The 15,564-nt window shown below is 38.8% G+C and overlaps 1 protein-coding gene across 1 annotated transcript in view; it reads left to right on the forward strand.

The window, feature by feature from the left end:
• RNF141 (ring finger protein 141) overlaps positions 1 to 15,053 on the forward strand; it is a 111,477-nt gene extending 96,424 nt beyond the window's left edge. Inside the window, exons 4-6 of the mRNA XM_053720589.1 lie at positions 1,031 to 1,215; positions 10,917 to 11,024; positions 12,901 to 15,053. Coding sequence (XP_053576564.1) covers positions 1,031 to 1,215; positions 10,917 to 11,024; positions 12,901 to 13,057 — 450 coding nt within the window. The 3' untranslated portion in view covers positions 13,058 to 15,053. The remainder of the gene's footprint in view (positions 1 to 1,030; positions 1,216 to 10,916; positions 11,025 to 12,900) is intronic.
• Positions 15,054 to 15,564: the final 511 nt, after the last annotated feature.

Below are 15,564 nucleotides of genomic sequence, written 5' to 3' on the forward strand. Positions count from 1 at the left end.
CTTTTGCTTCTTCTGAGGCTATTTTTGGGAGAAAGGTTTTGCAAGCCGTGGTGCCTTCCATTTAGGTGACCTGATTTGCTCCCTCCCTTCATCCGTGTCCTAAAGCTTTGGTATTGGTTCCCACAAGTAAGGATGACGCCGTGGACCGGACACACCTATGTTGGAGAAAACAGAATTTATGTTTACCTGATAAATTACTTTCTCCAACGTTGTGTCCGGTCCACGGCCCGCCCTGGTTTTTTTAATCAGGTCTGATAATTTATTTTCTTTAACTACAGTCACCACGGTACCATATGGTTTCTCCTATGCAAATATTCCTCCTTAACGTCGGTCGAATGACTGGGGTAGGCGGAGCCTAGGAGGGATCATGTGACCAGCTTTGCTGGGCTCTTTGCCATTTCCTGTTGGGGAAGAGAATATCCCACAAGTAAGGATGACGCCGTGGACCGGACACACCGTTGGAGAAAGTAATTTATCAGGTAAACATAAATTCTGTTTTTATGCCCCCCCCCCCCCCCCCCGAAAGTCTGATGCTAAATATGGAACCTTTACATTTTTGCTAGAAATGTTAAGACAATTATTACTGTTTATCATACACATTATAACACTTATACAAACATTTACTTCAGTAGTTGTTTTTTGCCAAGTATGGTAATTTCTGCAAACTGAAGTTATTTTCTAAATATGTGTAGTTAGCCAACTGTAAAAATAAATAAATCAATACATGATTTATGCAGGTAACTCACAGAAAAATAGTCTCTAAAAGACTAATAAATGTCTTTAGCTTAGGCAAGAAATGGCTCAACAGTTGATGTGAATCACCATAGGTACTTATCATTATCCTTATAGCATTCTGCCTGAGTGTATGCTGCATGACATTTCTGTAATGTAATGATTTAATAAGGAAGGCCCTTTGTAAACCAAAACAATATGAACTCCAAAAGCTTTGAAGGCTCTGTATAAGGATCATTATATAAAATGTTACCATATGGAAATTGAATGTAGTAAATACTTTATTTTCATCCCATAGATCAACAAAACAAATGGGATTGTGGAGGTGTCCAGGATCATGAATCTTTACCAGTTCATCCAGCTTTACAAAGACATTACAAGCCATGCGGAAGGAGTATTTGCTCAGAGGACCAGTGAATCTGAGGAGAACTCGGAAAACCTATATTCGGTTTCATCCTGTCAAGCTAGCATTTTAATGGGAAGGTACATACGTCCACTGAACAAGTGGTATCACTTAACCTTTTGAAAAATGAAAATAAATCCTCTGTGTGTTTATCTTGTTTCCTGTGAGTTAGCTGGCTTGTTATAGCAAAGAACATTGTCTAACTGTTTAAATTGGGCTTTAAGTGTTGATAGAACAGGACCAGAAGTCATAATAGGATCATGGAACATCCTTCCAGAATATGTTCTTTAATAACCTTGCACATCTAACCACTATGGAATAGTAATAATGTGGCAAAGGGAAGTGAAATGCGCCTGTTTGGAACCATATTTCACTTATTTACACAGACCTAATGAGATATTGTTCTTTATAAACTTCATTTTCCGTTCTCCTGCTGCCTTCTGGCATGAACACGTCCACACCTGTGCTCAATGAAAGTGTAGCCATGACCGGAACTGCGATGACACGTAGCAGTAGATGTGTAAATGATGACATCCTGCTGTAGGGATGTGAATGAAAGGAAGGACAGAAAGTCCTGCTAACTGTTTACTCTTACAGAGGTTATTGTGGAGAAAGTTTAGTTCATTTGATTAGGCTCCAGTCTTAGATGGATGGCTGGTAATGTCTGCACCCATAAATAGCTATTTTATGCTAAAAATGTATGGGCAGCCTTTAGCTTAGCATGGCTGTAACACCATTCTATTCAGTGTTTCCCCAATGTGAACAAACTAAAAAAACCAGCAAGCTTCTTAAGAAAAGCACTCTTTTTTTTTTTTTTTTTTTTATTAAATCAAATACGCCAGCACATCTCGTCTGACTCGTTTTGGCTAGCAGCGCCTTAGTCATAGACATAATTAATCTATCCATATCCCTTTCTTAAATAATCAGCTAAAGTTACGTGATTGGTTAACGCTAACAAGTCCGCACATAAAACTTAAGTTGGATACAGGCTAACACTAGGGACAATGTTTCACAAATCTGTTTAAAAAAATAAATGGCCAGATTATGAGTGGAGCACAAACGTTAGCACCCAAACGATAAGGGGTTTATCTGGAGTGTTTGCGCTCATAGGGCTTATCGCTCGTATTACAAGTCAAAAGTAAACGCGATCACGATTTACTATAGAATAATTACCACGACTTCAGAGCTCTGGTTAACTGTTTCGCAAAACTTAAAAGTTGCACAAAACACAGCAAAAATACATTACAAAGTACAGTACCACTTATAACAACACCATCTAATAAAAATGCATGAATCCAAGATAACATCTCTAGGAACTACAGCCTTCAGTCTGGGGCTGTCCTCACTGACACTGGGACCATAAACCTGCACTATGCAGGTGCACGAACAGCGCGGGAGAGGGGCTCGGCAACACAGGACTGTATATCCCCAGCAATCCGTAGAACACGACTCACTATATTTATATGTGTATATATGTATTTACAGACATATATAAACACATAAATACATATATAGACTTTATTGATATGTGAAAAAACAAATATCACAATTTTTTAATGAAATATTGCGATTGCGATTTTTATTGCAATTTTATTAAAATATTTTTAAACATACATTTTGCATTAACTGTTAAGAACAGTGACTTGTTCTCTTTGCCAGCTGTTATGTCTGTGCACACCTTGGAACTGTGTTATGTGCTGTAACACAGATGTGTCGCTTCTTAGTCCGACCCCCTGGAGAAGTGATCATTGCTGTTGCTGGCTGGAGCGTTTGTGTGACTGATATGTTAAGGAAGCCTTTTCAGACTTTTTTTGTTGTTTGTTTTGATAAAAAATTGCAGGCTTGTGTGATTTAGATATTGCGTAGCCTCATATTGCGATTAATTGCACAGCCTTAATAGACATATGTAAAGTATAAATACATTGGAGCCCTTTGCCTTTAAAGGGTCACTAAACACACATTTTTTATTTTATGATTCAGATAGAGAATGCAATTTTAAGTAACTTTCTAATTTACTTCTAATATCAATTTCTTTTTAATGACACGATGAGTCCACGGATCATCTTAATTATTATTGGGATATTCACCGGCATAGAGCACCACAGCAAAACTGTTAAATATCACCTCCCTTCCCTCCCAACCCAGTCATTCTCTTTGCCTACGTTAGTGTAAGGAAGTGGTAAAGTAAGGTGCTAGAAAAGATTCTTCAATCAACAGTTTATTTTTAAAGTAGTACAAACTTGTGCTGCTTTGTTCTAGGGTGTATCCGTAGTCCATATCAGCCTCTTCAGTAGAGCAGTGGTGGCTTTAAAGCAATGGGAACTTGTGGGACATAATTCTCACTGCGCCTCCCATATATTGATGCTGCCCTGCCCCTGGAAAACCTGAGGGATTTTTACTCAGGACTTTCTTTTTATTCACAGGTCCATGTGAGGGAGAGGACCTTTCAAACCTGGGAACTGCCTTGCTGTCAGGCAGCATATGAGGTAAGTGCTGACTTTCTTTCTGGGGGAAGAAAAAGGAGGGCACTTTATTTATTGCATGGGACAATCCTCATTATTACAATACATAGTCTCCCCTAAGAGCATAGGGCAGGGGTGTCCAAACTTTGCTCTCCAGAGGTTTTGGAACTACATTTCCGATGATGCTCAGCCAGCATTTTATCTAGCTGAGCCTCATGGGAAATGTAGTTCCAAAACCTCTGGAGAGCAAAGTTTGGACACCCCTGGCATAGGGGACATTTGGGCAGCGTTGAAGCAGGCACTGGGGCTGATTATTTTTTTTTTTACTTTTCGGTGTTTCCACATCTCCCGACGGTTTTGTAACCTGAATAGCCGACCGGGAGATTTCTTTGGCCACGCCCACGATGGGAGGTACTATAGGAAGCGAAGAGTAATTACGCGCCATTTTTCCCTTTTACTCTGCTCCATGGTAGAAAGCTACTACGCATGTATATATCGTAGCTGCGTATAATCTCCTGAGACCGACTTATTGCGTGGTAACTCCGGAGAACGACAGTGCAAAAATTCTAGTCACATACGACTCCTGCTCAGCACCTCAGCAGAGTGTTGCTGAGGTGTGGAGGTGTTTTCAAGTTTAATTTTAAGTCTATTGATACTGAAATTGCGTAGACGTTTAGAAAAAAAAAAAGTTACAGTTTATTATTTAAAGAGACAGTAATGTTTTTAGGTTTTGCATTTTTTCATAAAAATGTAATCCTTTGATCATCAAATTGTTTAGTTGGATGTTAGAATGGAACAAGAGGCCTTCCAAAGTGTCACTTGATCACTATGATTTAATGCCAATGTGGAACCACCATTCCTTTTCTGTTCCTCATGTATTGAGAGAACTTTAAGCTACAGGGATATACTTTTTTTTTTAGCACAACATGTTCTAAAGAGGATGCTGTTCAGGAATCTAATGACAATGTTCAATATATGCCACAGCTTTGTCCTCAGACGTGCCAAAATTTTCCGCCCTCGCATACAGTGCCCTGCGGTTCCTCTCTATCTTTCACTGGAGTTACTTTAAAAGACATTGGTTCTCTCATGTCCTCTGCAGTTTCAGATGCCTTGTCTGCTTTCCCAATGTTGCAGGGTAAGCGTAAGAGGAAAATCAGACATTCAGCAAGCAAGGTTTCTGACGCAGTTATTGCTATTTCAGATGTCCCCTCACAGAAGACTGAGGAGGAGGATATCGTAGTAGCATCTGAAGGTGAAATCTCAGATTCTGACAGTGTAATTCCTCTTGCTGATTCTGAAGTTGTATCCTTCAGGTTTAAGCTAGAGCACCTCTGTCTGTTACTTAAGGAGTTTTTAGCTACTTTGGATGACAGCGACTCCACAGTCATTGTTAATCCTAAGAATTCCAGTAAGCTGAACAAATATTTTGAGGTACCTTCTTCGATAGATGTTTTTCAGGTACCAGACCGAGCTTCTGAAATCATTGCTAAGGAGTGGGAGAGACCAGGCATTCCTTTTCCTCCATCTCCTATAGTTAATAGGATGTTTCCCATAGCCGACTCGATTAAGGAGGCTTGGCAAACAGCCCCCAAGGTGGAAGGAGCTATTTCCACCCTAGCTAAGAGAACTACTATACCCATAGAGGACAGTTGTGCTTTCAAAGATCCTATGGAATGTACACCAGGGCTTGCAATGGCAGCCAGCTGTGTGTATTGCTACCATCTCTAGTGTGGCGGCATATTGGTTTGATGCGTTGTCTGATGCTATTAGGACACAAACTCCCTGGATGAAATCCAGGATAGGGTAAAAACTCTTAAATTGGCTAATTCCTTCATTATGGATGCTTCCCTTCAAGTTATTAAACTAAGAACAAAGATTTCAGGTTTCTCTGTCCTAGCTCGCAGAGCCTTATGGTTAAAGCCTTGGTCTGTGGATGTATAATCTAGTCTAAGCTTCTAGCGATTCCTTACATGGGGTAGACCTTGTTTGGTCCTGACTTAACGGAAATTATCCCTGTTATTACGGGAGGTAAGGGTCACCTTCTTCCTCAGGACAAGAGAAACAAACAAAAAGGACAACAGAGCAATTTTCGTTCCTTTGGAAATTTCAAGGGAAATTCTTCCTCTTCCGCCTCCAAGCAGGAACAGTCTAAACCTTCTTGGAGACCCAATCAGTCTTGGAATAAGGGAAACATTCCAAGAAGCCTGCTATTTAATCAAAGACGGCATGATGGGTCTGCCTCCGATCCACACAGGGATCATCACAAGTTCCTAAGGTTTGCTTTTCTAGACAAACACTTTCAATTCGGGGGCTCTTCCCTTCAGTCTTGCCACAGCTACCAGATTTTTCTCAAAGGTTCTGGGATCGCTGTTGGCGGTGCTTCGGTTACGGGGCATTGCGTTGGCACCCTATCTGGATGACATCCTGGTCCAGGTGCCATCCTTACAACAAGCAAGATTCCACACAGAAATGTTGTTATCCTTCCTGCGATCTCACGGGTGGAAGGTAAATTTGGAAAAGAGTTCCTTAGTCCCAAATACAAGGGTAACTTTATTGGGAACCATAATAGATTCCGTATCTATGAAGATTTTTCTGACAGGAGTCAGGAAATCAAAGATTTTTGATACTTGTCTAGCCCTTCATTCCACTCCTCAACCATCGGTGGCTCAGTGCATGGAGGTAATCGGGCTGATGGTAGCGGCAATGGACATCATCCCGTTTGCTCGGTTCCATCTCAGACCTCTGCAGTTAAACATGCTCAGGCAATGGAATGGAGATTATGCTGATTTGTCTCCTTGAATACTTCTGGAGCAGGAGACAAGGAATTCCCTTCAATGGGGTTGTCTCGGGATCATCTCTCCCAGGGGACCTGCTTTCGCAGACCATCTTGGGTGATTATGATAACAGACGCCAGCCTTCTATGTTGGGGAGCAGTCTGGGGCCCCCTAAAGGCTCATGGAGTTTGGACTCAGTCAGAGTCTGCTCTTCCTATAAACATTCTGGAACTGAGAGTGATCTTCAATGCTTTCTGGTCTGGTCCCAGTTAGCCTAGGTCCAGTTTATCAGGTTCCAGTCGGACAGCATAACTTCAGTGGCTTACATCAATCATCAGGGAGGAACGAGGAGTTCCTTAGCGATGACTGAGGTAACCAAGATAACCCAGTGTGAGGAAACCCACTCTTGCTGTCTTTCGGCGATCCACATCCCAGGGGTGGACAACTGGGAGGCGGACTTCCTGAGCAGGCAGACCTTTCATCGGGGGAGTGGGCACTCCATCCGGAAGTGTATTCCAGCTTGATTCTCAAATGGGATCAACCGGAATTGGATCTCATGGCATCTCGGCAGATTGCCAAGCTTCCCGAGGTACGGGTCAAGGTCCAGGGACCCTCAGGCGGTACTGATAGACACCCTGGCAGTACCTTGGAGCATACTTATTTCCTCCGTTTGCTCTTCTTCCTCGGATTATTGCTCGAGTCAAGAAAGAGAGGGCCTCGGTGATCCTCATTGCACCGGCTTGGCCTTGCAGGATTTGGTATGCAGATCTGGTGGACATGTCATCTCTGCCACCTTGGAGACTTCCGTTGAGGAAGGACCTTCTAGTTCAAGGGCCCTTCCTTCACCATAATCTAGTTTCTCTGAAGCTGACTGCTTGGAGATTGAACGCTTAGTTTTATCCAAGCGGGGCTTTTCAGAATCGGTCATAGAGACCATGATTCAGGCTTGTAAACCTGTAACTAGAAAGATTTACCATAAGATATGGAGTAAATATCTCTATTGGTGTGAATCCAAGGGCTACTTGTTGAGTACAGTCCCATTACCTTATTTTTCATTCTGATAAGGTAGTTTTACGTACTAAATTAGGATTTCTTCCTAAAGTTGTTTCTGATCGGAACATTAATCAGGAGATTGTTGTTCCTTCCATGTGTCCCAGTCCTACTTCTCAGAAGGAACGGCTTCTGCACAATTTGGACGTGGTTCATGCATTAAAGTTTTATCTGAAGGCGACTAATGTTTTTCATCAGTCTTCTGCCTTGTTTGTGATTTTCTCAGGAAAACGTAAGTGACAGAAAGCTACGGCTACTTCTCTTTCTTTTTGGCTGAAGAGTATAATACGTTTTGCATATGAGACTGCTGGACAGCAGCCTCCAGAGAGAGTTACACCTCATTCCATGAGGGCTGTTGCTTCCTCATGGGCATTCAAAGAGGAAGCTTCTGTGGAACAGATTTGCAAGGCTGCAACTTGGTCTTCTCTTCATACTTTTTCAAATTCTACAAATTTGACACTTTTGCCTTGGCTGAGGCCGCTTTTGGGAGAAAGGTTCTTCATGCAGTGGTGCCTTCCCTTTAGGTTCCCTTTCTTGTCCCTCCCGTATCATCTGTGTACTCTAGCTTAGGTATTGATTCCCAATAGTAATTAAGATGATCCGTGGACTCATCGTTTCATTAAAAAGAAAAGAAAATTTATGCTTACCTGATAAATGTATTTCTTTTTTGACACGATGAGTCCACGGTCCGCCCTGTTGTTGAAAGACAGGTTGTTAGTTATTATAAACTACAGACACCTCTGCACCTTCTTACTTCCTTTCTCTCCTTGACTTCGGTCGAATGACTGGGTTGGGAGGGAAGGAAAGTGATATTTTACAGCTTTGCTGTGGTGCTCTTTGCCGCCTCCTGCTGACCAGGAGGTGAATATCCCAATAGTAATTAAGATGATCCGTGGACTCATCGTGTCAAAAAAGAAATAAATTCATCAGGTAAGCATAAATTTTCTTTTTTCTTCGTTCTCTTGGTATCTTTATTTGAAAAAGCAGAAATGAAAGCTTAGGAGCTTGCCCATGTAGCCACCAATCAGCAAGCGCTATCCAGGGTGCTGAGCAAAAAATGTTCTTTGTATAATAAACAGGCAGTCCTATCCCCACCCCTAGGTGAGCTTCGAACCCATTCTATTATTTGTTCTCAAAAATAAATGTGGCCATTAAAAAAACTTATATTCTCCTTGTGTCACTAATAATTAGACTACAGGACCAGCTCAATACAAATGATGGAAATGTGAGGCCACTATTGTTGAATAGATACGTATATACAATATTACATGGAGACCAGAGATGACGGGGAGGGGTCAGTGTTTGCTGCACACTAAATTGAACTGTAAGTGAATTTTAATGACTATCTAATAAATGGACTTTTAATGTGATCTTTGGTCTCCATGCAATATTGTATATACGTATCTATTTAACCATAGCAGCCTCATATTTCCATCATCTGTATTGGGAATGTTTTGTTCAACAAGTATGTTGACACTTTGGTTGGCTATTATGAACTGAGCTCACTGTGGAGATAAAGGGCCAGATTACGAGTGGAGCGCAGAATATGGCTTACGCAAGTGCGATTTTACGCAAATGCGTGCTGGTATTACAAGTTGAGCGCAATGCGAACTTGACCTCACATTGCAGGAAAGCTTTGTGCTCACGAGAGCGTGCTTCCATAGGCTTCAATGGGAGCCTCTTTCTCATGCCGACAGACATGGCTGAGAACCTAGCGCAGCGAGGGGGTAAGTCGCGCAGAATTGGGCAGAAAATATTAAATATATATGCATAAGAATATATACATATATTATTATGTGTATACAGTATACTTTTATTATTATTATTATCGGTTATTTGTAGAGCGCCAACAGATTCTGCAGCGCTAATAATATGTAATACATAATATGTGATAATATGTACACACATATTATCACATAAATATATATGTATTTAAGCATATACATATATACTGTAGTTATAGAGAACACATAGACCCAATGACCGCAATGTAAAGGCACTTTTCAGTGCCGTTTTTTTTTTTTTCCTAACAACCTACAGGTGCTCAATTTAAGCCCTAATATTTTTTTATTTAAAAAACCCACACTATGCTTAAGTTAGGGGGCAATTGGGGCACATTTTGAAAATTAACCAGATATCTGATCTCTGTTTAATTTTCAGAGCGCTAATTGCTACTGCGAGCTTGCGGTAGCAATAACCAGCCACTTGTAATGGCTAGTTATATATTATGCTCCTGTAAACGGGCGATAAATTAGCACTTCACTTGTAATCTAGCCCAAAAGAGGCTATTAACAACCATTCAAAGCATCATACCCTTCGCCACTGCAGATCCCTTACATGTGCTTTGTGTGTCACAGGAAGCAGGATGAATCCAAACACTAAACACAGCAATGCAGCCGCACAAAAAGGCACCAATTATGCAGGATAGAAAGTAACTTTTAATATAAAAATTTAAAAATGTTTTAGTTTTTACATATTTTTTTATCCCGCATAATTGGTGCCTTTTTGTGTGGCTGCATCGCTTTTGGTTATTAACAACCATTGCCTACAACGGCTAGCGCAAGTAAGCAATTCCTTTTTAGTGTGTATACATGGCCACCTCACTTGGATCAGCAGTGCTGCAGTAAACTCTGCCCTTGCCACATACTTATCGCCAAGTGTTCAGAGAATCATCTCCATCTTGTTGCTTAGTTACAGAAAATGGTTACAGTGACTTATTTATTAAAACGTGTAGAATCGTGGTCACTTATGATTATGAAAAACAAATTCTTATTTATAGGAGTGATAGAAGGTAACCACAATATTCCACTTCTTTTCACGTCTTGTCTAACATTTTCTCGTCCAATATAATTATAAAACTCTGGCCTGTTAGTAACTAATGAGGACTGGAGTTAGGAAACCCTGCTCTATTATATGTATTAGGTTATTGTATTATTGCACTGTGCTGCTTGCATTTAACTATGTGTTTATCCTCTGCACAAGAGATAAACGTGACTAGTGGCTATGCACACATGCCTCTTGTAGAGCATTGCTTCTCTGGAGCTGACTTTAACTATGTGTATAACCTTTTCAGGGGTTAAACACAAAATGCAAGTTTAATAAAATTCCAGTATATCTTATTGACATTCCTTTATGCAAAACAACCATATTCAATTATAATGAATGTAATATCTCATATTTACAGATATAACACCAGCTTACTTGTGCTCTTTAAAAAGAATCCCATGTTGCTTTATAGATTACATTGCTCCCATAGTCTTTTATACTTCTGTATAGAATTATTTATACATTAAATGAAACCAAGTTATTTCCCACATTGGTATTTAATTATTTCATATTCGTGTGTTCTATTTGACTATAAGCAGTAATTTATGTGTTTGGCTGAATATTTTTGGGGTAATTTAATGACCTTGTTTATAGAAAGAGATTTGTGTGTTTCTCTAGGATTTGAACTCGCCACCATTAAGAAACTAAACTGTGTTTTCTGTATTTCAGGGTTAAACAGCTGACAGATGAGGAAGAGTGCTGCATCTGTATGGATGGGCGTGCTGACCTGATCTTGCCTTGTGCGCATAGCTTCTGTCAGAAATGCATTGACAAATGGTAAGGCATTTACAGTCTTTATGACGTGTTAGACGTTGTTAGCCATTGTGACTGTATGAAAGCACGTACACACCTACTATACAGTGTATATTATATAAGTAAAGTAAAATCACTACATAACTCTTTGTGTAATGTAAAAAAACAAAAATATGTAAAAAATGGTTTTAACTTTGTCCCACACTCCATATAGAGGCCAAAAAGCAAAATCTGTATGGTTAGGTTTTCAAAATGCTCCAAATTGCGACTTACACTGATAGGTTAGGAGATTACCTTTCCAACAGTAGGTCTTGGGGGTCTGTAGCTGCTTAGATGCCTGAGATACAGGCTTCTAAGCAGCATGCCCCCTGCTCCTATACTTAACATTGTTAAGTATAAATAAAGTTGTGCGGTGACGTCACCGCGCATAACATTAAGCCCCGTCAGTGCCTGTCACTATGCAGGCCAGATCGCCGGGGTAGGAGCCGGTGGAAGACCCCAGATCTCCCTCAAAGTGGGAGAGTGCTAATCATGGCTCTGCGCCGTCATTAGCACCAGACTGAGACAATTTGGGACAACTCAGAGCCATGATTAGCACTCAAGGGGTTAATGTCCTTTTAAAGGGACACTAAACCCAATTTTTATTCTTTCATGATTCAGTTAGAGCATGCCATTTTATGTAACTTTCTAATTTACTCCTATTTTCATTTTTTTCTTCGTTCTCTTGCTATCTTTATTTTTTATTTTTAAAGCAGGAATGTAAAGCTTAGGAGCCGGCCCATTTTAGGTTCAGCACACTGGATAGCACTTGCTTATTTGTGACTACATTTATGTTAAGCAAGAGTAACCCAGGTTCAGAACCAAAAACGGTCCGGCTCCTAAGCTTTACATTCCTTCTTTTTAAATAAAGATAGCAAGGGAACAAAGAAACAATGGTAATGGGAGTAAATTAGAAAGTAGATTAAAATTGCATGCTCTATCTGAATCATGAAAGAAATTTTTTTGGGTTTAGTGTCCCTTTAAACGGTCATGATTCAGACAGAGCATATAGTTTTAAGAGACTTTCCAATTTACTTCCATTATCAAATACATTATTTTTATGTGCACACTTTCTCAGGCACCAGTTCTTACTGAGCATGTGCAACAGTTCAGTGTATATGAGTCTGAAATTAGCTTATAGCTGTCACATGATATGCTGGGGTGGCAAATGGAAGCACATTTTGGATTTTGTCTTTTTATTATGCAGTTATTGATTATACAGTTATAATGTATTTAATAGTCCTTTAATGTTCCTTTTACTGCTGATCATAAATGCAATGAGACTGCATTAACCTCACTTTCAATCATCATTTCAGTGTTCGCTTATATTTTTGAGAGATACTAAGACTGTTTTCTTAACGTTTTCACTATTTGATGTAACAAACAATCTGTAATATTTGCTTTGTTGTTCTTTTCTTTATAACTGAGATGGCCAATTCATTAATGAGCCTTCAGTATGCTCACCCCTCTTAAGTGCAGAGAGCTGGACAGTAGGACATATGCTTAAACTAAACTTGCCATTTTTTGAGTCCTGTTTATTGTCTGTCCTCATATCACATGATGCTGCAGCAAGACCAGATTGTATTTTATGTAAATAAACTTACAAAGAGAAATAGGATTATTATTATTTGTTTTACCTGTTTGATCCATCATAGCTATCAAATAACTTACGCCAGGCTTGTAGGTGAGAATAAAACGGGCTTAAGGTAAAGCTATTGCATAATATTTGGTACCTGTAAGAATACAATTGTATGACCCATTGAAGAGAAATTGTAACTATTGTGTGTAGAAAATAAAGTCAGTTGTTCATACATGCATTTTATTTATTTATATATATTTATTTATTTTTTTTGCCCGTTAGGAGTGACCGGAACCGCAATTGTCCAATATGTCGTTTGCAAGTGACAACAGCAAATGATTCTTGGGTTGTCTCTGAAGCCCCTACAAGTGAAGATGTAGCCAGTTACATCCTGAATTTAGCTGATGAGGTTGGGCAGCCACATTCATCCTTCTTCTGACCATCCTGGCGTCTGTTAGATGAATAAAACTGCAGTTTGCTGAGGAGTAATATGAGTTGTGTTCTCATGATAAATCAGTAATTATTTTATTTTCATTTGTGTGTGTTACTTTATGTTTAAGTATATCATACACTTTGTTTCTTCTCCGTAAGCGGACGAAAAAATTGAATTTGGAATGTTTGTTTTCTAAAGCCAGTGTTATTTTCTGTGACATATACACAAGCCCTTGAGGTATATATATGAATCTTATAAATGCATGTGCACACCATCACTTGGGCTGTGATAATTAACGAGCTATTACAAGTAGATTTAAAAAATGCTTCTAATGGAATTTTTAACGTACAGCTATGCATTTCAGATTCAACTTTTGTGTCCCCTCTTTAAGGTGCTTTTATGAATAGAAAAGAGTTGCCGGTATAGTTTGCAAAAACATTACGTTTTAACTAGACACTGCATGGCACTGTGCACGCTACTCCATTAGGTAATAGTGCTTAAAGCAATTTTGTATTATTAGAACATTGTTGCAAGGTATGTGTTCACAATGGGCTCGATTTATCATTGTCAAATTGAATGGGCCTTGCTACTCTCCTCCGTGTTCGCCTCAGCTCACCTGTTTCTAAGTGCACCAGTGCAAATAAATTTATCCTGAAAAAGCACAATTTTTTCCGCCTTTCAACAGGCAAGCTCAAGCGGATCAAAGATAAATATCTCCAGTCGCATTACTCTCTGTGCCTTATTTATCATCTTACAAATTACTGCTTGAGGAAAACAGTTATGTTTTTGTTATTTCCTAAACTGGTTTTATTTAATATTTTTAGATATTGTTTTTTACTACATTTGCTCCTGTTTCTGCTAATTGTTAAAACGTGTTATATTACTTGCATTGTTATATTACTTGCATTGCTCCTTGTTTGAGGCAAATGAGAAATAGTCAAATTATATGTTCCACTCCCATAACAGTATTGAAGAAGCACAAGTAAACTGATTGATATAAACTTAAGTCTTTATTTAAAGTACATTCATAAACGGAAGTATCTATTTTTAATTCCACCACTTCATAACTTTCCATTCTGCGTGAAATATAAATTTATGGCCAAAATGAGAAAATACTCCCTAATGATGATGTGAACACCACTTGGTTCCGAAAGAAATGATTTCTACTGCAGTTCTCTACAGTAGTTACGTAAACTTTGTGTACATGCATTAGGAGGAGAAATTTATATGGGGCGACATTTTTTTTATAAATCAGTTACTAAGCGATTATAGAAGGTGCGCAATAGACTATCTATCTGACAGGAGCCATGTAATTTAAACCATTTTTTTGCGCACCAAAGTGACAATGCAAGCGCGATGCACCTGGTAGCATTTTACAGATGAATTTCAAGACTTTTCGGGCGCATTTATAGTACTTGACTAGTTTTTGTTTGATAAATCGAGCACAATGTGTAACTGCAAAGTGAGGGCACTAATTATACATATACATGAAATATTAGAAAACCTCAAACAGTACAAATTGTTTTGGTACATTGTTCCATATTAAGTCTAGGAAACTGGCTAATTTTATTTTATTTTAAATATGCAGAAAATTAGCAATATATATTAGATGACATTTTATTGTAATGTACTTTACAGATGCTATTTTTGGTTTGTTTTATTTTTTTCAAACAGGGGCCTTTTATACCTAATGGTTACTTGGACCATAAAACTTTTATTTTGTTTGCTGCACAAATTCAGTTTTAGAGATTTTTTTTGTTATCAAATGCAAATATTACACAGAGCTGTGCTTCATTACTCCATTCTCTGCGGGTCCCCAACAAGTGCAGTTTTATAGCAGACTTGGCTAGGTCAGTACCTTAACCTTTTTATTTTTTCAAGGTATTTTTACACAAACCCACACAATATTCTAATTCCGCCTGCATAGTCAGCCATACTTTTTGGAGCATGACATGCAATTTTGGTTTAAATTATATTTTTTTTCATAGTACATTAAAACCTTTTATCCCTCACTGATTTAACAAATCTTTTAGACATATTGATTTAGCAAATGAGCAGTCTAATATGAGCTTTTCACAATAAAAAAAAAAAAAAAGGAAAAAGCCCACAAAAAAATAGCCAGTTCTTTATGTTCAATCAGTGGTAAACTGGTTTAGATACCAGTTATTCTGAATTATGTTGATGGTGTAACCAATAATTTGTATTTTAGTAAAAATGTTCACTATTAATGGGGTCAATAAATATCTACTGTACTGTTATACTATATGATACCATTTATGGCCTCTGAAAAGAAAGGAGTGGAAGTGGCAGCCTGTATATATTTGTCTTTGTGTATCACTTTTATCGATAAACACTTGGGATGTTTAGCATTGCCTATAACTGACTGTACTAAAGTGACTCATTAAAGCTAAACATTATGTGCAGGTCTTCAGATGCCAGATACGGTGAGAACAGCATTATATATACACCTGATGTGTTCAGATTATGTTGTTAGGTTGAAGAGAGCATCTAGG

The sequence above is a fragment of the Bombina bombina genome, chromosome 7, assembly GCF_027579735.1.
Source record: "Bombina bombina isolate aBomBom1 chromosome 7, aBomBom1.pri, whole genome shotgun sequence".
Lineage (NCBI taxonomy): Eukaryota > Metazoa > Chordata > Amphibia > Anura > Bombinatoridae > Bombina > Bombina bombina.